Source organism: Sitophilus oryzae, unplaced genomic scaffold (assembly GCF_002938485.1).
Source record: "Sitophilus oryzae breed Bouriz unplaced genomic scaffold, Soryzae_2.0 scaffold_1806_pilon_pilon, whole genome shotgun sequence".
NCBI classification, from domain to species: domain Eukaryota; kingdom Metazoa; phylum Arthropoda; class Insecta; order Coleoptera; family Curculionidae; genus Sitophilus; species Sitophilus oryzae.
Genome location: NW_022146509.1, coordinates 385,174 through 411,186, shown reverse-complemented (window position 1 = coordinate 411,186; position 26,013 = coordinate 385,174). Strand labels below are relative to the sequence as shown.

The following is a 26,013-nucleotide window of genomic DNA, read 5'->3' as shown; positions in this document are numbered from 1 at the left end:
AATAGCTGCTGCACCCTACAGGGTGTTACAAAGTTCGGGCAAAAAAACATCGTATTATTGTTGTGCCCTGTATATGCCCAAAATAAATTCTGAATAAACATTTCTGACGTAGCATCCGTTACGAAGGAATTAATTTACAATTTAAAAAAAGTCATCAAAACCTAATGCCTGGTTCGCGAGAAATCTAACTTTGAAATTGGGACTAGTTTTTAGTGGCCGGTTTCTTTGTCGGTGAGTCTATTTTCCATTAAATACCCAACACATTAAAGTATTTTTAATTAAAACCGATAACAAACAATTACATATTTTGCAAATGAGAATCGTTATTTGCACTTGTGCACCCTAACACTAACTCTACTTGAAACACATAGGGCGCACCAGGCCGAACACTCCGAAAATTAAGCCGATATTTACTGGTAAAATTAGTCCGAAATGTTTAGTTAATTCAATCGATTACAATGCTCCAGGCATCGCAGTAAAGCAACAGTTTTTTATGGACAATTTGCCGGAATTTTTAACTGGATTAACGCGACAATTCCGGGCCATAGCCAGAGAACTAATTTTGACGATCGTTGAATTATGAATGACCGCTTTCAGCTATTCCAAAGTAGCTGTTTTTCGTTGGTTTATTCGAATTTTCAGGTAAAATATTTGAACAAGTCCTTGTTTTGTTTGGTTCATATTTGTTATTCGAATTAACAATAAAATGAAATACTGCAAAATTCCACGGTTGATTGGTTAATTTATATTTTTATACGTATCCCAAATATTGTTCAAGTGCACTCAGAAAATTCGAATATTAATGCGGTTTATTTAAAATAAAGTGTTTGAAATAAAAAAAAATATATTTTCATTCTTTAAATAATATTCGGGCTAACAATAACTATATTCACACATTTAAAATTCTCTAGTAAAACACTTTGAAAATTTGATGATTGAATAAAGCCTACCAAAGATGAAACATATACAGAGTTATTCACAGCCATGGCATGTTAGACGTTTATGGAGAACCGGTGATGAATAATATATTGTTGAAAAGTAATTTTATTTGTGTTCATATTATGTTCCAATACCTAAACCTTCTGGTTTCTCCAGTAAAGTTCGTTTAAAGAAAATCGTTACCATGACTAACCAAGATTGAAACTGTATAAGTATAGTCTGTGAAACGAATAACTTTGAATTTGACAGTTCCCGCGGGCTTTTCGAGTGCTAATTTTATTAGGTTAGCAACTTGCGGCCATGCTGACGCAATGTCGTCTCTAATAGAACAGCATCAGAGCAAGATTTATGACGTCACGCTAGTTAGATACTACGGATTAATAAATATGTTGTAGAATACATGGAAAATATAATTCTTCTGGCTGAAATCGTACTCCATAGTCAATGTAGATAGATTTAGTGTTAAAAATAATAATTTAAAAAAAATATGTGGTCATCTTTTGACAAGTTTATATTAGTTAATTAATTGTAGTAAACATTATGTGGTGTGAATATTTTATATGTAATTTATGGATTATATTCGACACTATTTTTTTCATATGACACAACCCTGATGTAGGCTATGTTAGCCGAAACGTTTTTTTTAACCAAATAAAAATAATGAAAACCCAAATGAAAGCTTAATCAGCGTTTTTCCCGAACCTAAATCCCAAGAAAATCAAAAATTTTAGAATAATTTTACATATAAAATGACAGCGATCTTTATTTCATAGCCATCGCTGACGCCTTTTTTTCTATGATATTGTATTATTCGCAAATATAATTTTTCGAACATTGATACTTATACATACAAAATATACATATAAATTTTGTAAATGGAAAAAATAATACATCACTATTACTAGATATTGAATGTTTTTTGTTAAATTAGATCGATTTTCAAAACCCAAAATTTAAAATATATTTTACATTTTACCCATTATCTTATGTACCTATTCATTATTTGTATATTGTAAAACATTTGCTGCATTTATATGATTCATAGTTTATTTGCCAAAGTACTTATTACTATAAATAGGTATATATGTTGTGTTTATTAACTGTATATTATGTATATTTCATTTAAACTATATTATTTTTAAAATACAAACCAAAAATACGAGGAATAATTATGTTTTCCATGTATTCTACAACATATTTATTAATCCGCAGTATCTAACTAGCGTGACTTCATAAATGTCGCTCCGAGGCTGTGCTATTAGAGACGGCATTGGTCTGATATTTAGAAATGTCAAAAGCTGATGACATTTCGTGTTGATTTTTGCAAGAAGAGGAAGAACTGTCACTTTTATTATTTTCCTTTTCTATTTCACGGAAGTAGACAGAGTTACCTCTCTGATTCATTCAGACACCCAATTTAAAGAATTGATATTCTTCCCTCAGTGAAAAACACTCAGTCAAATCCCTCAGTCAAAAAACTGATGTAACTTTTTTGACTGAGGGATTTTATATTTGCCATGTTGGTCAAAAATAAAGGTCAAAATTCAAAGTTATTCATTTTATAGACTATATGAATTAGATTTTACTTGTTAAATTTCGAAAATTGTCATGTTATGAAATTCCTGAAATGATATAATTATAATAGAAATAATATCGTTTAAATGGCTTTGTTGAAGAAGATTACAGCTGAGGGTTGGAACCTTTGGTGTTACACAGCAAAATAAAAACACTAAATCACCACAATACACCAAAACACTTTTACTTTTACACTGGACAGCAGATGATTATAAACAGTTCATAATCATCTGCTGATGATGCTAACATGGTTAGCGAAACGCGCGTCCAGTGTAAAAGTAAAAGTGTTTTGGTATATTGTGGTGATTTAGTGTTTTTATTTTGCTTTACTGAAGAAATCAAAAGATTCAGGTATAGGAACATGATATATCGTTTAAAATCAATTTTATGTGTGTTTCGATTTTTGAAATATACATAGGCTTGAATATAGAATATATAATAACAAAGATTTGAGCAATTTTATAACAAGTGATGGGAAAAACCGATTAATTTCAATAATCGAGTACTCGAGTTTCAAGCGATTTCAGTAATCGAGTAGGTACTCACTCGATTCAATGAGTGAATTATCGTTCGTATTTAAAAATACGGTTTTTCGCCCGTCGCTTGCTGCTTGTACTCGTAACGCCAAACAGCAAGTTGCGTGCGTAGAGCACATATTCTTTCGGTGATGAATGGCAAGTAGCAAGCGACGAGCGATTCGCTTGATCGCTTGCTTGATTTAGTAGTTTATTTCAAGGCGTTGTCGATGTAGGTTGTAAAATTTTGTCACTCAAGTACGCGACGGATAACGTCGTATAAATTTGCTACCTGCAATGTATGTAAAAAAAATCGCTCGGATTTTTATCGAGTATATCATATTAAAATCGGATTTCAATTTATTTCATTCGCTTGCGTTAGTTGCTCGTAACTCGTCTCTTGCAGCTCTCGTTCATAATCGAGCGATGTCGGTTATTTCAATAGTGTACTCGAGCGGTTATTTTGTCGGTTATTTTAATAGTGTACTCGAGCGAAATTTCGCTGGAGTTATCCCATCACTAGATAGAATAAATCGACTTTCGTCAACTTCTAACCCAAATTTCAACTTTTTTCTTCATAAATTTTTCAATAATTTATGATTTTACCAATGTTTGTTCAAGATCATTATTTTGTCAATTTTACACATGTTTTGTTTTTTATCTAAAAAACTATTAGAGATAGATATAGGTTAGTCTAATAGAAACATTTTGGGATATGAAAGTGATTTCCAAAATTGTAATAATATATCGGGTGTTCATTTAGAAGAAAGATGCTACCGCTTTAGTATGAAGCAAAAACACCGTAACGCTGAAAATGCTTTAGATATATGGAGTAGGTGCCTTTATGTAAAAATCCAAATTTTCAAAAAAAATCTATGACCGGTTCTCCATAAATTTCTAACGTGCCATCTCCGTGAATCGTCCTATATACAGATAAAATCTCAGATACACACTTAATTATAGGTCTCTAAATGTGAATAGAGCCATTATGAATTTTGATCAACGTAATATTTAAAATCTGAACTGCAATATTTATGTATAATATACACTAAATTCAATTATTAATTTTAAATAAATGAGTGATATTTAAATTATTCTCTCAATAATAATAGGTTGGATCAATGGACATTTACATTAGCAAACTATATCTAATATGCTAAATGACAATATTATTAAATTACATTTTGTAATATTAATATTTATATTACAAATAAATTTGAAATATTGTGGATATCTAATTAACTAGTTTACGCCATAAATGATATTAAATGAGAAAATTGAGATTGAATATCAAAATGTATTTTAAACTAGTGTTTGGATTTTAAACGAGATATTAATACAGAATAGCACAAATCGTTTATATTTTATCTTATTTTCTTTCTCTAAATTTGATTAAGCCCTTTTAACAAAATTTTTACTTTAAAATTGTGTCTTTTCTAGTTTGAATGTCTAATATAAAGTTTAGGCACAATCAAACAAAATAAAAACATACCGCAAATTTTAATATGATGAATTTGCAAAACAACCTCTACACTACTCGGGAAGTAAGCAAGCCTTAGTATGTCAAAGTCGAACAGTAAAAAGGGTTTTTTCGAGTTTCTTCGTCTAATTTTGTCTCATCTCGACTTATATTCATTTTAGACGAGGAAACTCGAAATATCGCTCTATATTACTCGATTGACCTACTTCGGCTTTCTTCCCGAATAGTGTAGATGCCGTTCAAAATTTCAGCCAAAATTCTCAACGGAAACCCAACAATTGATAAAGATTTTTTATCAGTGTGTTCAACATTAAACATACCAATATTATATTACAACATTTAGGAATCATCAATATTAATCAATAGATCGATACATTTGTGATATTTCAGACGTTCTTTTATAAAAAAAGTTATAAGAAGTACTCAGTACTTCACAATATTAATAAAGAATGTTGCAAAGGAATTAATGTAAACATTCTGAATTTTTATTATTTTTATGATAGTTTTAATTATTACTTCCAACGAGGAAATTGATGTAAATATACACCACCTTTACATTGGATATAATAGTTGATTAGACTACGAACTTTAATAATGGTATTTACATAACTAAATAATCATTAATTTTATACACAGTAAGTTATATTTGAGAAAAGAAAGAGATACTTCCTTATAAAAGACCCTTTCTTCGATTGTAGTAACAAGTTTTTAATATACTATACACTTTCACAAAGCACTTTTTGCACTTAACCGTTGATTAACGTCCCAAGTTCTATAGTCAAAAGCACTTTAGTTCTACACACATCTGTCTTTGTCTAACCTACGTACGGATAGGCTGGGAAAGGAGCTGGATAGTACCCCGGGAATGCCGCTGCCGTGGGCGCCACCACTGGTACGGAGGCGGTCGTGTAGGTCGTTAAAATTGTAGGAACGACTGTCGTCGAGAACACTGTCGTCAACGCTGTTCTCGCTCCAAACGTCAACTTCAATACTTTGCTGTTTGTCTGCGTAACTATAGTACTTTGCGTCACAGGTGATGAAGTTACCGTAAACTGCGGTTGTACGCCTTGCTGAGGGAACAACGGGTTCAAAGGCAGCTGAGGAATCTGAGGTATCTGAGGGATTTGCGGAATTTGAGGTAAGGGTTGTTGGAACGAAGGTGGGATTGTGCTGGTACCGTACTCAAAGTCAGTTTTAGTAAAGGTTCCTTTAACTTTTGATATGGTGCTAAGTATCGTGTTGTGGCCCTGAGTCACTGGAAGGATGTGGGTTTCGTATAAGGTTTCTACTTTTAGAACAGGTCGCGATGTTGTAATGACTTGTCCTTGAGCTGCTGCAGGGTTTAATAATCTTAGCAAAGCTAGTTGTTGTAACTGGTCGGGACTAAAGTTCTGCTGAGGAAACTGAATATCGTTAAGGGAAGGTTTCTGTTGCACCTTCCTGTTTTTCAGCTCTTTTTCTATTTTGGCTTTGTCCGTTTCAGGCAGTTTAAAATCAGTTCCTACATTAGCAAGATCCAAGTCAGCCGGCAGTGTTTTCCTCGGTACACCGTCTTCATCCTGCTCGTTACTGTCACCGAATTCCAGCTCTAAGTGAAGCTCGGATCCAGCCTCATCCAAGCGACTATTAAATTCGTTCAGCGTTTTGCTGGGGTTAAAGTGATAGGCTTCCATGGGTGGAAGGGTCTTTGTCGCGGTAACCAGCCGCGTTATTAAATAGGTCTGAACTAAAGTGGAGCTGGTGGTGTCGTTGACGCTGCGAATAACGGGCAGGATGTGCGTCTTTAGTAGCGTCTGGGTGGTGCTGAACGTTTCGGTTAGCGTCTCTAAAGGCGACGTGGCGACGTCCGACGCGAGATAAATGGGCGGCAACGTCGCGATGCTCGAGTCTAAGTTGTTGTCTTTGGCGTAATTGCTGGAGGTGGCGAGAATGTTCTCGGTGAGGGGCTCGGTGGGCGAGAGGGTGGGGGTGGGTTCGGTGTTTTCCAGGCTCTTCTCAAACGTGGAGGTGACGGTGACGTAGCGGGTGTTCTTTACGCTTCCCACCTGAAAAGACAAATAGGTTTTCTTTAATTAAATTCATGTAAAAATTTATTGTTCGCTTTATTTAAGAAAACGAGAGTTCTAGCATAAGGGTAATAACATTACATATCCTTGGAAAATTTGAAAAAGTTCTTGAACCTGGTTTCTAAATATTTTAAGTTGTTTCTAAAAATTTTTAAAACTTTGATTTTCTTGGGATTTAGGTTCGGGAAAACGTTTAAGTATCTTTATTTGGTTTTAAAAACAAACGTTTCGGCTAAAATTATAGCCTTCATCAGTGTTGTGTTATAACAAAGACGGTGTCGAATATTAATATCCAAAAAATACAATTAAAATCATCAGAGCACACATAATATAATGTTCACTACAATAATTAAACAAATAATAAATAAAGAAATATTTTATTTTCGATAGAAAATGACATACCATATGTCAACTTTTGAATTTTTGTTTACAGAAAAATTGTATTTTAAATTTCAAGAGTGTTTTTAGAGTGTTAAAAAGAGTAATTTAGGCTGTGTTAAAATACTAAACTTTAATCAAGGAGTCTTGGAAAATAGATTTGGTCGTCTAATGTTTATCGTGTCTTGTCTTGGCCTGTTAAAATATGACCAAATCATATTTTTAATCATACATACTTTATTTTTTTCAAATGGAACAAGGGTGGATCATTAGCATATTTGGAATACGATTTTTTACGAATAATTTGGTACCATAAACTTGGTATTTCGAGTCAATTTGTCGTTATGAATCGCCTGCTACAATTCCATATAAACCATATGCGAAAATGTCAGTTAACATAATATGATATGTCATTCCATTCAGGGTGACATTTTCTATCGAATAAAGTAAAAAAATGCCGGAGGTGTTATTTAAAAAACAAAAGTTGTAGTCATTTCTGGTGAAACAGTAAGTGACTGAAAACAATTGAATACATAAATCAATCCAGATTTATGTCAATATTAACGTACCAAATCCCACTTTTTATCTGATAAAATAAAAAAAAAGTTATACACCAGAAGTGGTCGATAAAATCCATAGTATGGTAAATGACGATCGACGGGTAAGAGTATGCGAGATTGCTGAGGCTGTGGGTATGTCACATGAACGAATGGAGAATATATTGCACGAATATTTGGGAATGAGGAAGCTCGCTGCCAGATGGGTGCCGCATTTGCTCAATGCCGACAACAAGTGAAACCGTGTCACAACTTCAAAGGAGTGTTTAGCAATGTTTAACTACAATAAGAAGGACTTTTTGCGCCGTTCTGTAACCGTGGATGAAACTTGGATCCATCACAATACTCCAGAGACGAAAGAACAGTCAAAGCAGTGGGTTTCTCAGGGCGAGTCAAAGCCAAGGTGGGTCTGTCTGCCAACAAGGTCATGACCACAGTTTTTTGGGATGCGCACGGTATTATTCATATCGATTACCTTGAAAAGGGCAAAACGATCACCGGCAAATATTACTCAAAGCTGTTGGACCGATTCGACGCCGATTTGAAGCAAAAACGACCGCATGTACATTTTCTTGGCAGTCGCTGGCAGTCATTTGCAGTCTTACGGCAGTCATCTATAATAATTACATGGCAGTCATAGGCAGTCTTCTTCGCTCTGATTGGCAGTCACTTGATAGTAACATGATATTCTGGCAGTACATGTACATTTTTTACCCAAGGGAGACACCCCTCGGAATTTCCTATAGAAAGTCCTAAATTATTAACCGTTAAAAATTTTGAAATATTCTAAAAATACAAGAAATGTTCATTTTTTAATTCTCCATTTATTGAAAAAATAATATACACGGTGTTCCATTTAAAAAAAAAACGAAGAAAATTTATTTTATATTTTAGAAAGTTTGGCTTAGAATTTTGAACACCCTGTATGATTTAAGAATAGGATATTTATATAAAAGTAAGCATAGACTATCTAAAGTAAATACCTATTATAGTTTTGATTTCAGGACAGTTCTTGTATTTGTGATCAAGAAGAAAGTGCTCTTCCACTAGGACAACGCACCGGCGCATAAATGTGCAGTCGCAATGGCAAAACTGTATGAATTGCTTTACGAGTTAGTTCCTCATCCGTCATACGCCCCAGATTTGGCGCCCAGCGACTATTATCTGTTTCCAGACTTGAAAAAATGGCTTGGTGGTAAGAGATTTGAGTCGAATGGGGAGGTCATCGCTGCGACAGAGGCCCATTTTAGGACTCCGGAAAATCGTATTATTCGAAGGGCATCGAAAAATTGGAGAATCGTTGGACAAAGTGTATAGAGCTTAACGGGGACTACGTTGAGAAATAAATTGAGTTTTGCCGAAAAAAGTTCTGTTTTCTTACCTAGGCCGATTATTTTTCAGCCCAGCCTCGTATCAATGCCGAGGGGTGTCTCACTTTTGGAATTACATGTACATTTTTAAGTCTTTTGAGTCTTCTTCGCAGTCACTGGCAGTAGCTTAGCAGCGGCATGATATTTTGGCAGTACATGTACATTTTTACCTACCTGAGACACACCTCGATCAATGCATTTTCTAATCGTTTCTTTGAGACTTATTAAAATTCTTTAAAATAGTCGAGTCTCGTATATCACAATGTCAGAATTAAATTTTCAATTATCCCAAGGCTTATAAATTTTCCTCAACAATAGCATACCTCCACGTCTTATTATACGGTATCTCATATAGAAACACGCCTAATATGGTAAAATTTTCAAATTTTCAGGGAGACCAAATTGTATTCTGTCGACCTTTTAATAAAGCAATATATCTGAGGCAAACGGTAATCCCAATTTCGGTAGCAAACGGGAGGTGGCGAATACCCCCTCTGTAACAGCCATTTTATCGCATTATATGGCAGGCGTGAAGATAGCTAGGTAACTAGATCGAGGCAATTCGGAGTTAAACGCGGTTTAAGGTTGATTTAAATTTTCAATTTTGCGTCGGCGAAACGAGAGATTATGATTTGAAGTTGTTATCAGGCCATGAGGTTGTAAAATGTTTCGTAAATGGAGTATCGAAATATTGGATATAAATAGATTTCGTGAAAAATTATTGAAATTTTCAGGTACTCAGAATGTAGGCTATTAATACTCATAGCTTGGGGTGCAAGGGATAAAATATGGAATGGGAAACGTAAATAGCAATAGTGAACGCTTATTAACAACATGCACAGAGTATCATCTATGCATCACCAATACGTGGTTCATGTTGAAGGACAAGTTTAAAGGTACCTGGAAACATCCCAGATCAGGTCACTGGTATCAATTGGACCACGTAATCGTTCGAAGGACGCATCTAAAATATGTAAGACTCACAAAAGCCAGAATAGATGCCGAATGCGGTACTGGCCACCGACTTTTAATTTCAAAAATTAAAATTCAGCTAAAACCCAAACATCCACACTGTAAAAAGCAAAACAACATGACCTGATTGAACATACGGAGTCTAGAGACCAAAAATACCGCCGACGCCCTCCGGGAAGTGATCAAAGAATCACTCCCACCGATAATTTCAATCTCAATCTTGGAAGCTGAACAAGGCTGGACACAATTAAGGGATGCGATTCATAAAACCAGCGCAGCAGTACTACATGAGTCAATTGATATACATCAATAAATCCTGATTACATCCAAAACATCCAAATCTCGTTTTTTCAAAGCCACTTTTGAGACGCACCCGGTATAACGCACTGAAAAACTTTAAGGCTTATTAAATGCTTTTAAATTTTTAATTATCAAATCTTGATAAGTCTCATATTATAATGTTTTATCTGTTTTTTTTTGCGTTTTCGTATTAATTAAAGTAAAATTATAATACTTTTATGGTTTTGTAAATTACTAATAGGAATGAACTTCGCCATATCTAAACTTAGCCCTCTTTTCTTAGGCATAATTCTAACTAGCAACAATAACATCTTTAGGATCTTCCATGTTATCTTTGGGAAGTTTAGTTTATGTTATACAACCTTTAGTATATTAATTTTGATATTGAACCCTCTGAAAATTTGCTACTGTAGCCAGGAGATGTGTGTTTAGGCAGTTATCTACTAATTACTTTAAGAAGTTACTTTTTATAAAGGGTGTCAAACATAGTATACTAAACTTTAATGGGTGACTTTACAGATGAAAATGATTTATAAATTTATCACCCAACGAGAATTTGGCGAGGTAAATCTATAGACGGTCATTTACTAAAATTTGACATAAAACTTTTCAAAAATTAACACTAATTATTGAAAGGTTAAAAAAGAATAGGACGTTTCCAGACACAAATCGACTCTCAAAAATATATTTTGTTATCAAATTTCAAACTACACACTTTAAAAAGCATTTTTACTTATATAAAAATAAATTAGAACGTTCTTAATAGTCAATTTCACTAGTCCGAAAAACTAGCAAAATAACCGTTCGGCATTTAACGTAAAACTGGCTAGGTATTTTTTCACAAATGAAGAAGGAAATTAAAGATAAAGGATTATACTATATCCGTATTGTAGCACATTTTTAGACAAGTTATTTATTTTCGAGATTTTGATGGTCAAACATCAACAAAATATTCCTTATGTTTGAACTATATTTACTCGAAAATAAAAAAAAAATAAAATTCCGTTACAATACGGAAATAGATTGAAGTTTTGTGATTACAGTGTTATACAATTTATATGGTTTTGTAACAAATTGCTCGCTGTTTTATACCAAATACTGAAGCTCTGCAAACCATAATCAAACCTTAATCAAACCACGTGTGTTTGTAATTTTAGGTGTGGCATAACACGACAGGATCGGGCTAAACCTTAGGGTGATTTTTGAAACATAATATATATTTACTTCGGCCACACACCCGCTTTACCGGATTCCTGAGAGCGACGCAAACAGGGCCCAAATTCTGGAACTTTGACATAAAAACGTTACGCTTTCAAAGCGGTAAGCGAAAGTATTCGATTAGCAGAACGCCAAGCGTCGATTTTGTCGATTTTGTATTCTCGTTGCGAATCGTTTTCTGGATACACGTTGAGCACATAATGCCAGCATCGCACTTTCTCAGGTATCTAATAGTTTACTAATAGTCAAATGTCGATAAAATATTGAAAAATGTTATGTGAATTTCAAAACCTATTGTTGAGTTATGTCAACCTATTTTTCTATGGATGTATTTTCAATGTTTTGAACAATATTTATAGCTACCAAGTCGTAAATTATCAATTAATTACTTATTGACGAATTTATAGAAGAAGAAATATTTTTCACAAGATAGAAAGAGAACTTTTTCTAGAAGATTTTTTCTATTTTTACTGACAGTTTGACAAGCAAAACGATCCTTTAAGGTAGCCGATTTCAAATCGCGTAGCCCAATGGGTAAAAACGCTAAGCCCGTCAGATGGGAAGCATTATTACCATTTTCTAAGATACATATTCGGGCCCAGTACAGCGTAATAGACTGTTAATTTAAAAAAAGACGTTTCGGACTTGACCTCACCAAAATTATCATCAATTGTCATTCTCCAGCCGCTTTTGTTTTCCCGCTGCATGTAGTAGCTGATGAAAAGCGAAAGTTATATGTTAAAGCGGAGATTACCAATGAGGTGAAAAAACAGCAACTAAGAAGTACCTATCAAAAATGGCAAGAGGTGTGCTCGGATGTATCCGAAAAGGGAAGGTGGACAAATTTGCTGATAACTTCAGCGTTTTGAAGCGGTGCCTCGTCTTGCTGGAAAATATATTTTAGAGTTCCGTTAGGGGTAGATCATCAATAAGGGGTCCAATGCCTACTAGTTAAAAGTGGTGAACTTTTAAAAATTCTCTATTTCGAAGGAGACTATAACAAAATATCAAGTGTGCTATATTTTGGGAAAGGTAATTTTAAACTCTTTTCATTTAATTAAAAATATACATGGTGTCCCAAAAAAATCAACGTTTCTGCTGATAACTCTCAAATTATTAATTTTTAAAAAAAATATTACAATTCTACGTAAAAAAGTGCTTTCAAAATGTTTGCATAAAAATTTTCCATAGCAAAAAGGTGATTTGTTAAAAATGCACTCATAAAGGGTAACAGATATCGATGTGCGGTTTTCACCATAATGTTTTTGTTAAAAATTGAGCTCCAGACACCGATATTAGTTTTCGTCTATCTCCTATAGAAAAGGATGCTTCCCTTTAAAAGCGTCGAATTCGACCCACCCTGTACTGCACGAAATTGATGATGCCGATGCTTGTTCTGCTGTCCAAGATGGAAAAACGAATGGTCTGCCTTATTGATGGATGTAGGAATATTAACTTCTGACACCTTGATCATGAAAATTACCAAAACAGAATATAGATAAAAAAATTAACATAGATAAGATATAAATCCCAAGAATACGTACGAACCCGAAGTAATGCCATACGGCCGCGGCGGTTCCGGGAAAAGAGGAGCTGACACCTCGGAAGGAGACTTTTTTAGTGGGATCCTTCTGTTAGTGGGAGGAAAAAGTTTTGAGTCAATATTTTTTAATTCCTTTTCGTGTGGATTGCTGATTGAATTGGAGCCAGAAATTGCTCAAAACGAAATAAGTAAATTACCAACAGATATTCAGGCTGAGGCGGCAAACGCCATATCCAAACTACTTCCATTTAAGTCCCGACTAACCTATGAAAAGGAATACAAAAGTTTTCAAAAATGGAAGCAATTAAAAAACGTGCGAGAAGAAATAAAGTTTTTAAACTATCCTCGCTGTTAAAATATCATTTAATCTACCCTAGCGGTTAAAGTGCTATTTTATATACTATTTTTGATAGATACAAGGCAATTTTAACAATTGCTATGGAAAAAAGTCTATTTTCGAACGTATGGTACATTTTCTTACCTGAAAAGTATAAGGCGACTTGATAGTAGCAATCTCGTAATAGATGTCCTTGAAATCGGGCGGCGTGGATATTTCCACTTTGAGCGTTTCCAGAGGCAGCGCGGGTCCGTCCAGTTTATTTTCCGTGGCACCGTCGTCGTCGATAATTGTGGTAATCGACTCCGACCCTTCCAGACTGTCGGAATCGTCCGAACGGGCAGAGGCGGCGGAGACCGCCCCCTCGTTATTCTGGATGGGGGGCTCGGGTTTGCTCGGCGAGGTGCTTTCCAGAGGCGCCTCGTTACTGTTGCCACCCGTCTCGTCGTCGTTTTGTTTTCTGATCGTTATGCGCGGCTTAGGTGTCGTCTTGTACTGCCATCTGCCGGGCGATCTGGAACAGATTATTACGTACAATTGGCGTAATCCTCATAATTGTATATAAATAATGGAAGGTCTTATTCATATCGATTTTGGGTATGCGGTAGGGTGATAGGCCAAGACTCGTAGTTCATATTGCGAATCAAGTATACCGGGTGCGTCTCAAAAGTGGCTTACCCCTATAACTTTTTTACTTTTTCGGATAAAAAAACGAGATTTGGTATGTTACTATAATGACATAAATTAGGATTGATTGATATATTCAGTTGTTTTCGATCATTCCGGTTCATCCGTTTTCGCCGAAAATGAATACAACTTTTGATTTTTTAATGGCACACTCGGTTTTTTTTACTTTATACGATAGAAAATGAGACTCTGAATAGAATGACATATCATATGTCAACTTTTGACATTTTTGCATATGGTTTATTTGAAATTATAAGATGCGGTTCATAACGACAATTTGACTCGAAATACCATGTGTGTGGTATCAAATTATTCGTAAAAAATGCTTTTTCAAAATATGCTATTGAACCACCCTCGTTCCATTTTAAAAAATTATATTATAAATATGATTAAAAATACGATTTAGTAAGTAAAAAGTTCGTATAAATGTCCTAAAATGATTAGTTTCGGAGATACAGGGTGTAGAATTTTCATTCTCATTTCGATTTTTTCCAAATAATTTCTGAAGTAACGTCAATATTTCGATGAAAATTTGTATCTGGGAGCCACCTCTACTTGTAGAGAGAGCCACCTATATATATTTTTGACTGGTTTGAAGAGTAATAACTTTTTATCCGTACCTGTATAAAACTACTGTGAAAAAAATATACATTTACAATATTTTTTACGTAAAAAAGGTCTCTTGTTAAAAATCGTTACGAGCAACCGTTTTCAAGATATTTAAAAGTTTAGAAAACAAAAAATAAAAAATTCATAGTCCTTTACAGAGATGCAACCGGGGGGGCATTGAAAATGATGAATAAAAACGTAAAAATATGATTAGTGTTAATATGAGTGTATTACATACATATGTTTAAATAACGAACTTAACAAAAAACAACAGATTTAAAGATTCACTGAAAAAGTAGTAATGTTAAAATTAAATAAAACATTATCAATAATAATTATGCGATCGCACCTATCCGTAAAACAAGCAAGCAAAAAAAAGAATTCTTACGGAAAGTTACACTTTCCGATATAATTTTTTAACTGTTAAAGGCAAACCCCATTTAAACACAAAACATTTTAATACCTACTACTGTATTTAAAAGACTTCTTTTTGAATTACTAAATTCTTAGCCACGCTTCTGTTTTTCTTGGCTGTTGTGCGTCACGTCACAGATTAACAGGCCCACGTTTGCACCACAAGGCGATGCTGCAGACCACTAGGTAGACCGGTCGTAGAAATTTATGTTATACAACTTGTAGTCAATCTACACAAATATTATCAAAAACTATTTTCTTTTAAAATGTGTTCAGATTTTGTAAAAAGTATAAGTCAAAATCTAGTGGCGAATTACAAAAATTCCTTTTCAATGAAAATTAATGAGTTCAATAAAATAATTTAATAAATTACTAGCACTACACCTCGAATCCTTCATGCATTGATTTAAATGATTTTTTACTTCTTTATAGAGAGCTAGTGAGCATAGATGTTTTTTATTTTTCATCTTTTTTTTATTTATTAAGAGCACTAGTACTCTCTTTATAGGTTATTTTTTATTCTTTGAAGGATAATTGAGGAAGATATATTTCGTTATGATGTCACTAAATAAACCCTTGTATAAAATTTTATACTGTCTGGTTTATGGTTATGTTATAATATTGCATTTTCGTACAGCAAACTTTCATTCTCTATTCTACTCCCTACGGGTATAAATTTCATAAATTCGCTTTACCTTTGTGCCCATTTTTATGTGTATAATCCAGAGGTCACCAAGTTTTATATAAATTTTTATATAAATTTTTACTTTACCCATTTGGTTGATGAATTTAAAAAATTTCTTCTAATTCTTTTTGTAGGATTTCATTCTTCTAGACCAAATAGTAAGGAATTTTCATACAACAAACTGTTCCGAGATAATTTTACTCTCTAAGAGGATGAATTTCCTAAAATCGCTTTGTGTAGCTAATTCACTAATGTCGTTTAAACGAACCTTTGTGCTAATATTTATGTATCTAAAGCTGGCGGCATGAACTCACTCTAAAATATCTAAAAACGTAATATATAATCTAACTGACACACCACTGACAATGACAAATAATTTATTTCTGGAGGTATTGTGTGTAGGTGTTTTTCAGGTATGTTTTAGTATTTAGTCGTTTTACACAAAGAAATAGCCATTAAGCACTATAAAAATACTTCATAACAAATCTACACATATATACCTTTCATTTAAAAAAAGAATCATCAAGATTGGTAAAGCGGTTTCGGCGGGATGGATGCAACAAAAAAACCCTTTGAGCTTTTATATATGTATGGATTAATTATTTTTCCAACATATTTTACTTTGCAAATTTTTATAAATATTCAGACTCGCCAATATCGTACTCCACCGTGTCCAGCCTGTTTAGCCAAACGTAGGCCGATTCCTCTTCGGCGGCGTCGTGACCCTGGCCGAAGGAAGAGTCTTGAAGACGCTCATCCGCGCATAGGAATAAGTTGACTGCGTAGCGTATTGCGTATTAATCGATTCTGAAACTTTCTATCTCGTGTATAACATGTTACGCAAGTTTATTATTTTAATCTCGATTTTAATAGATAAATGTGTGAAATGCCACCTGAATATCTTCCGCCATGACATGTTTTTACTTTTTTGTTATGGTAAAGTGATTTGTATAAACTTTATTCAATAACGTATATTTTCCTCCATTTGTGATTTTTTAATTTTAAGCGAAAATTAAGTATAACATTTTAGGAAAAAGAAACACTGTAATATTTAAAAGAATAAGAAGAAATTAGTCTTATTTTGAAAGGAAAATATAGAAAAAACTCTTTCTATAGAAAAAGTCTTTATACTAACCAGAATCCGGTGACATATACGCGGTCTCACCGGAAACATTACTTATTACTTCGCATAACTTGAAGAATATCTACTTTTAATAATGAACACTTCAGAAATACACCAGTAAAAACATTTATTATTTGAGATTAAAACTCGAATTAAATTATAAATATTAGTTACCTATGTTGTTATAGCTTTTATAGGCCTGTTTAACGACTTAATAAGTTACCTAGCGAAAAAATCTGTGCGCGTACCTACCACTATTGTTACAGGTTAATTCGTTAAAGAAATATGTTACACAAGTTAAAAACGCTAAAATTTTAATGGTATTACTTGTGCATTATTGGCCTTATAATGTAATTTGTTGGAATTATATCTTCTTTAAATATAATTAGACTTTTTAACGACTTTTAAGTTACCTAGGAAAAAATCTGTGCACGTACCTACCAGTATTGTTACAGGTTAATTCGTGAAACAAATGTGTTACATATTATTCGTGGTATTAGTGGTATTATATTGGAATCAGCTTGGCATTAGTGGGGCATTATATGAGAAATTTTGGTATTTAATTTGTATTTTTGGCATTACTTTGGCATTAGTATACAGACATTTGTCAGCGGTTTACTCCTTGTAGATAATCAAAAAGTTTTTTGATAAAATTTGCTTTTTATGTCAGATCATTTCTATGAAAAATTACATTAGATTTTTATTAAAGACGCTGGGTAATTAAAACATTGACTAATAAAGCTTGTCCACTTTAAATAAGGGGTCACGAAATATCCTCCTTGGAGTGTTTGGGTTAAGGGGTGTATAATAAATTAATCGTTGTTTTATAATAAAAACCATAAAACATTTATTTGTGAGTAAAATAATGCAATGGTTGGATATCTCTCCTTTATAATTAGGTGACTAAAAATACACTAAAATAATTAGAAAAAAAATCTTGTACTTATTTAGTAATTACGTCAATATTAATTAATTGACTTTCTAGTCTATTTTATTTTATGTACAAATATATTATTAAATTTTAAGCATTAAGTAATAAAACACTTTGTGCCCTCTTATATCGTAAGAGGTTACGAAATATACTCCTGGTTACACCCCTTACAGAAAACAGTGTAAGGGGTGTAAATAAATTGTATAATCACTGTTTTTTATAATAAAAACTATAAAACATTTCTTATTTGTGAGATTAAAAAAACAAAACAATGCATTGGTTAAAATAAGTACATTCAATACATATGTATGTGTTATAACATAATATAGCCATTACTATTATACTATTATTATTAAAATAATATGTGTGTAACATATTTCTTTAACGAATTAACCTGTAACAGACATTTATATGCCCAGTATATTTTTGTTTAACAAACCAATCAGGAAAAATCCAAAACCTACCGTTATAGGAGGTATAAGATGATTAAACTTATATAATGACAACTACTTATCGGATAACAAATTAATTACTACTGTCAGCTAGTTCAGCTACTGTCTAGGTAGAATATACCTAGAGTACCTACACCTACCTATGATGTAGGTAGATTAAAGCTTATTTTGACGTTACCTCTTACTTCGGTGTCACAAGCTGAATTTTTCAGGGATGGAAGTACAGTACATGATATGGGGACCCTTATTCCGAAAGTAGTACAAAATTAGACCGGGTAAAAGGGCACTATCATAGTAATTTTTTATAATTATTTACGAAAAAACATTTCCATTAGCGCTTATGACCAAAAAAACTTTAAACATGAATAATCATTTCAATCATGCGAAAATTTGGTTTAAAAATAGATTTTTTTTAATATAACTTTCATTTAACGAAAAACGTAGGCCTAACTGAAAAAAAGAAACAATTTAAAAGTTTCGCTTATGTCTTGACAAGGTATCAAAGCAAACCCCATATTTTTTGCTTTTAAACTAATAAAGATATATCAATAAACAATTAGCGCTGTAATGGTTTTTGCGCGCGCTGGCCGACTGCCGCCGCTGCGCCGAGATTTCCTATACCCTTGTATATATGACGTCATGGTGTGGCAAATGTAGCATATTAATTCGATTTGGGCTCCCTTATATAGGATAACAGAAACATTTTCTATGTTAAAAAAGTTTCTGTTGAACTTTTGGTACAATAACATTTCAAATTCATGATTTCAGTCTAATAACTATTTAGTCAACATGTTTAAATTAGGAAATTAGGCAATGATGACAGGTATTGAGAAATTAGATTCCAAATATCTCGAGAACCATTACTAGTAGTTATTTTTACCAAGAGAACTTTTTTAAATAAAAATGTCGTAATTGTATGTTTTTTACTAAGCAGTTTTAGACAGGTACGGACGAAGAATAATTAGTCTTCCAACCAGTTAAAACTATGTAGGTGGCGCCCTCTACAAGTAGGAGTCATATTGACATCAAAATCAAATTTCTCGTTAAAAAAACTCCCATATACCAATTTTTACTTAGACTTACATAGTTCGAAAATCGAAATTTTGAAGAAAATGGACATAAACTAGTTCAAATCTAAGTGGACAATTTATTCCAGACAAATGTAAATTAAATAAGTGCAAATATTATTAGGGTTTTTTTTTTCGACCCCAGAAATACGAGTATGAGGTTTTTTTGCAAAAACCATTTTTGAAAATACTTATTGAATTTTTTGAAAAAGATATAATTTTTTTAGTTAAAATACATAATTTCTTGAAGATGGCAATATAGGGAGTAGTTTAAATTTACAAGAAAGAAAACCCACAAAAGATCCACTGGTTTTCAAAATTTAAGAACAAAATATTTTTTTTTATATTTTCAAAGTAAAATAACTTGGCTATTTTGGACTTATATGAAAAACAAAACGGAAAAGAGAAAATATGTTTCGTTTATCGAGATCTACCAGCCTTGAAAATATTTGCATTTATTTAAGACACGCCCTGTATATATTCTCTTTTATTTTCGCCTTCATATACTCAATTACTTTTATTAACTTTGAAAATATAATAATAAAAATAATAAATAATAAAAAAAAATTAACGTTTCAGTAGCGTGTCTGATATTTTTGTTTTAAATAATTAGTATAACTTATCTATTTAGTTTAGAAATATACAGGGTTGTTCACCACATACGACACGGAGAATTGTAACTAAACGATTAGATTTTTACAAATTGTAAATTTTAGTTTCGTTGAAGGACTATTAGAGCTACAATTTAAACATATTTTTACAAGATAGAGAGTGTCCCAAATAAGTAAAAAATATTATAGTTCTATTTTTTTAAATGGAACACCCTGTATATTATCCTATTTTTGGATTCTACGATTAAAATAAAGGTAAATTTGATTAAGGTTTATCATAGTTTTAAACCTTACCGTTTTTGAAATATTTTCAATTTTATGAAATTGCAGTAAGAATTTTAAGGCTTCATTTCTCCAAGGGTATCGAAGTTTTTAATACTAAATATTTACTGAAGATTATTTATTGATCAGATATTGTGTTGCAATAATAAAAAAAAATCTACCTTATGCACAGTGTGCAAAAATTTGTATTAAATAATTACTAGCTTTAAACGGAAATAACTTGTTTAATTTAAATGGAACACCCTATATCTTTTACATAATCAGATGCACAATGTAATTTTCTATCAAATTCTATTATACCATTTTTTAACCATCTCTTCATGTTTTCTCATTTTAGACCTCATTTATCACTATACCCATGGAATATTGACATTTTAGCTTATTTTTAAAGATGTAACAAATTTTCAAAGGGTACAGATAGGGTCGATATAGTTCGCTTATTTAATTAAAAAAATAAAAAAAAAAACAGTTTAAATATTTTTTGGTAAGAGGACCAATTAACATGACCGAAGTTGTCAAACTACATTAATTGACTGTTTACGTTGATTAATAATAATTGCTCCAAATACTAAACAACTGAATTTTGTGTGTATTAGACAGTGTGGTAAAAAGTAACACCTTATAAATTTTATTTAATTTTTTGACGAATGCTTATGTATAAAAACAGAGACGTTAATTTTCATAACTTATTAGTATATTGATTTCTGAGCCAAATCCACATTTATTTAGAATACTTTATAATTAAATTAAACAAGTTATTGCCGTTTAAAGCTAGTAATTATTTAATATAAATTTTTAGACACTCTGTATAAGGTAGTAAAATTATTATTATTGCAACACAATATCTGAGCAATGATCAATCTTCAGTAAATATTTAGTATTAAAAACTTTGATACCCTTGGAGAAATTATGTCTTAAAATTTTTACTGCAATTTCATAAAATTGAAAATATTTCAAAAACGGTAAGGTTTAAGTGTGATAAACCTTAATCAAATTTACCTTTATTTCAATCTTAGAATCCAAGAATAGAATAATATACAGGGTGTCCCATTAAAAAAATACAACTATGATATTTTTTACTTATTTGGGACACTCTGTATCTCGTAAATATATTTTTAAATTGTAGCTCTAATAGTCCTTCAACGAACCCAAAACTTACAATTTGTAAAAATCTAATCGTTTAGCTACAATAATCCGTGTCGTATGTGGTGAACAACCCTGTATATTTTTTAAAACATTTTTGATAAATGATATCGTTTATTAACAACATAAATCAAAACCAACAAATTATTGAGTCTTACATTATGTTTTAAAACCTTTAAAATAAAATTATAATGGTGATGCTCGAACTTAAATCATCCTTAGAAAAAATTACTTAAATAATTCTTTAATCAAATAATGAGGCTATTAAGTAGGAAGTTTAATATGTTTTATATAATATAATTTATTTCAAGTTATAAAAGAGTTTTGAACTCGCTTGAATAATATCTTCAAAGGAAGTTCACATTACTTAGTTTAATTGCATCTTATAACTGTAAAATTTTAAACTTTCTGCAGAGCTTTGCCGAAATACCTAAAATTTTCAACTGTTCGCGTCGCATTTTATTACTTTCCTGAAGCGAATAAGATGTCGATTTTAACTTTACTGTTAATATGAAAGTTTTACTACTAAACGAAATGCATTAGAAATAAGATGACAGAAACTAATGAAATCCGGACTTAAATTTAAAGAGAAGAATTTAAACTACGATAAACGACTCTGAAATACACTCACCGGCATGAAAAACGGGCACCTTATAATGTTCATGTTTTTTTAAAGATTCATATACCGGGTGGATCTCAAAAGTGGCTCACCCTTATAACTTTTTTATTTTTTCAGATAAAAAAAACGAGACTGGGTATGTTAGTATATGACATAAATTAGGATTGATTGACGTAATCAATTGTTTTTCGTCGCTTCCTGTTTCACCGGAAATAATTAGAACTTTTGATTTTTAAATGGCACCCTCGGTATTTTTTTACTTTATTCGATAGAAAATGACACTCTGAATAGAATGACATATCATATGTCAACTTTTGACATTTTCGCTTAAAAACCTATTGTATTTTAAATTTCAATTTAGAGTGCCATGGCTGTGTTAAAAACACTAATTTTTAATCAAGGAGCCTTCGAAAAATAGATTTGATCGTCTGATGTTTTTACTGTCTTGTCCTAGCCGGTTAAAAGATTCCCAAATCGTATTTTTAATCATATCTTATTTTTTTTTCAAATGGAACGAGGATGGCTCATTAGCATTTTTTTACGAATAATTTGGTACCACACACTTGGTATTTCGGGTCAAATTATTGTCGTTATGAATCGCATGTCACAATTCAAATAAACCATATCCGAAAATGTCAAAAGTTGACATATGATATGTCATTGTATTCAGAATGTCATTTTCTATCGAATAAAGTAAAGAAATACCGAGGGTGCCATTTAAAAATCGAAAGTTGTAGTCATTTCCAGTGAAACAGGAAGTGACGAAAAACGATTGAATACGTTAATCAATCCTAATTTATGCTATATACTAACATACCAATTCTCGTTTTTTTATCTAAAAAAAATAAAAAAGTTATAGGGGTGAGCCACTTTTGAGTTCCACCCGGTATTGTGTTCTAGTGGACCGATTTTGATGATTTTTAAGCAATTTATAGTTAAATTATTCGACTTTATAGTATCTCTTTCCAAACTAAAAATGAAAGTTGTCATCTGTATGTCAATGAAAGTTGTCATCTGTAGTTGTCAATTATATCAGACAAAACAAAATGTTGACATTTTGGTTAAAGTTTGAAACACCCTGTGGAGTACGTTAACAAAGCAAGGACTTTAAAATTAATTTTATCATTTAGGTGTATCTTTTCTCGATAGTTTGTTTTTTGGTTCATCTCAATAGCTTTATTATTTTTGGATATATTCGCTTTAGAAGACACTGTCTTTGAAAAATCATATTATTATTACAGCAATTTTAGCCTGAAAGCATGCCTTTGCTTTTGGGTCCCCATCAACACATTTGGTGTTTTTGTAATGTTACTATCATTGAAAGTTATTATTACTGTTTATTGACCTTTATTCTAGTACTCTAGCAGAAATGGTTTTAAATGTTTATCTCTACCATGATCAATTAAAGCAGAAATAGCCGATAGTTCAGATTTTTATGCTTTTTATGCTCTACTCATTTTGCTTATTGTGGAAATACAGCTGCAACGAATATTATAGCATTATGCATATCCGTTTAAATTTTAAATCCAATCAATGTGAACTACCTGTTTTGACGTATGGCGCGGAGACCCTAACATTAACGAAGAAATCAGCAAACAAAATCAGAATAATACAAATAATACCACTGGTTCATATATCAATGTTGGTTTGGTTGGCTATCTCTGAGAGACAGAATATAAGAGAGAACAAAAGTCACAGATGCCACAGAAAAAATAACAGTTTTAAAATAGGATTTAACAGACAATAGAAATGACAATTTGACAACACATTTCAAGAATGGAGACCAAGAAATGATGCTTTCAGGACCAGAGGCCGTCATCCAACCAGATTGCATCCAACCTAAAGCGTATTCACAGTGACTAGATCCAAATTTCTCAAGACAGGGAGTTATAGAAGGAAACGATGGAGGCCCACGTTGAATTTAGAGGCTGGTTTCTAATAATTATTTTAATAATATTAACACTCATAAAAACTATTTTGTTATTTTATTTCACATGCCAAAGTCATAATATACAAATAAAAGGATATAGTTGAGATTGGAATTTTAATTTCATTTTTAATCATCGCGCGTATCTAGTGTTGAAAATAAAGTGTTTTGTTGTAATTTTTTTTTAATTGTAATTTGTAAGAATTTACTTCTCAATATTTCGTCAATACTTCATCGGGAGAATACTACAAACATCATTCTACAAAACACCAACAAGAGACTAACAAAAAAAATCTACTACTTATTAGATGACACGCACATAAAGCAATGCACAAGCAAAAATTCACAACACTTGATCAACAATATACACATAAATTTTCAATACCTTTGTTTTGGTATATTTTTTTTTGGAAAAAATACAAGGGATTATGTTTAATAATAAATCGTATTGAACATAAATAGGAGCAAAGAGGAAGATTACTTTTTTTGTTAATGTTACTTAAAATATTATAATATATTATGTTACTGATTCCACTGAGGCACTTTTGTATCTGTTTTATTTGTATATTATTTACTCTTATTTAATGTTCCGTATGTCTGATTGTTTATTGTTACATTTAATCCTTGTATTTTGTCCCGAAAAATTTATACCAAACCAAAGTCATTCTTATGATTTGTTCTGTAAATAAGTTGTTCATTTTTGCTTGTCCAATTTTTGCGGTATTCTCCCGATGAAGTCAACAAAACATTGACGTTATATTGAAAAGTAAATACAATTATTAAGATTATTTATATAATGACCGCATACCTGCAAAACTTTTGAAAAATTCTACCTTATTATCAAGTACGATTGAAAAACAAAAAAATATTATTTTATATTATATACAGGGTGAGAAGTGTACATATTTTCAGGGCAGGTAGATATCGATAAAAGAAACATATTTTCTCTTTACCGATTTTCAAATAAATCCAAAATAATCCAGATATTTTACTTTCAAAATTAAAAAAAAAAAGATTTTGGCTTAAATTTTGAAAACCACTGGTTCTTTTCTAACTTTTATTTCTTGTAAATTTAATCTACTACCAATATTAATCTGTATAAAAGGAGATTATATTACTTAGTTTAATATTGCAGTATTGGAACTTTCGACAAAGCTATTGCCGAATTACCTAGAATTCTCAACTCTTCGCGTTGTATTTTATTCCTTTCCTTAAACGAATAAGATGTCAATTTGAAGTTTGCTGTTACTATGAAAGTTTTGCTACAGAACGAAAAGCATTAGCAATACCGGCGCAGAAATTAATGAAATGGGGATTTATATTTGCAGAGCCGGATCCAAAAGACGATAGACGACTTTTCGAAATAGATTGAATAACTTTTATGCTATATTTTGTCCGGATACGCCTTAATTCCGATTTTATCGTTTCCAAATCGAGTAAATGGCGGTGGATTTCGAGCCCGAACTTAGAATTTATTCGTCTTTACGGATGGATTTTGTTCTAATTCGAGGAGCCTGAAACTTCGCATCTAACGAACGCTTTATGTCTTTGAGTTTTGCATGAACCTACATTATTGTATTGGCTAAAAAGCAATCCAACTAAGATAGTTTTAAGGTGGCTTTAAATTTACAAATTAAGATAAATTATAGTAGACATTTAACGAAAGATAATTTGACTTCAGGAAAATATTTGTTAGTGTGATTTAAACAACCAAAAAAAAATGTTGAGAATAAACTCGTACTTAAAGAAAAAAATCGATAAACAAAGATTGAACTATAAATAAGAAACTCTGTTAAAATATTTTATTCTCAATGAATAGAGCGAACATGTTTATTTAACAGTCGTTCTAAAGTCTAAGAAGAGCATTTTTAAAAATTCAACGAGTGGTTTATAGTACTATAAATTCTGTATATCAAAATATATACAGTATTAAAATGTCACAGCGCTCTATTCTATTACTGGTTTCTTGCGCTCACGTCTGGTTACGCTACCAATTTACCTCTTTATGGATTTTTCCAGGTAATTTGCTCCGCTGCTGCTGCGACATGGCGATGGAATGGAAACTAAAAAATCTTTTTTCATGTTGAACTCTGATTGGAAAACATGACGTAGGTTCAATTTTCCGACCGTGAATGGAAAATGTTATCTGGAATTGAGTTTCAACCGCGTTACTGCAGCGTCGAGAGGAATTTTGATATTTTATTGGTATTAGA

The 26,013-nt window shown here is 32.0% G+C and overlaps 1 protein-coding gene across 4 annotated transcripts in view; it reads right to left on the bottom strand.

Moving 5' to 3' along the window:
* Window positions 1–2,809: 2,809 nt before the first annotated feature.
* Window positions 2,810–26,013, bottom strand: part of LOC115883091 — a 373,864-nt gene continuing 350,660 nt past the window's right edge. For all 4 annotated transcript variants that reach the window (XM_030901370.1, XM_030901372.1, XM_030901373.1 and 1 more), the window contains 2 exons: window positions 13,395–13,764; window positions 2,810–6,554 (listed from right to left, as the gene is read on the bottom strand). In XM_030901370.1, coding sequence (XP_030757230.1) covers window positions 5,325–6,554; window positions 13,395–13,764 — 1,600 coding nt within the window. In that variant the 3' untranslated portion in view covers window positions 2,810–5,324. The remainder of the gene's footprint in view (window positions 6,555–13,394; window positions 13,765–26,013) is intronic.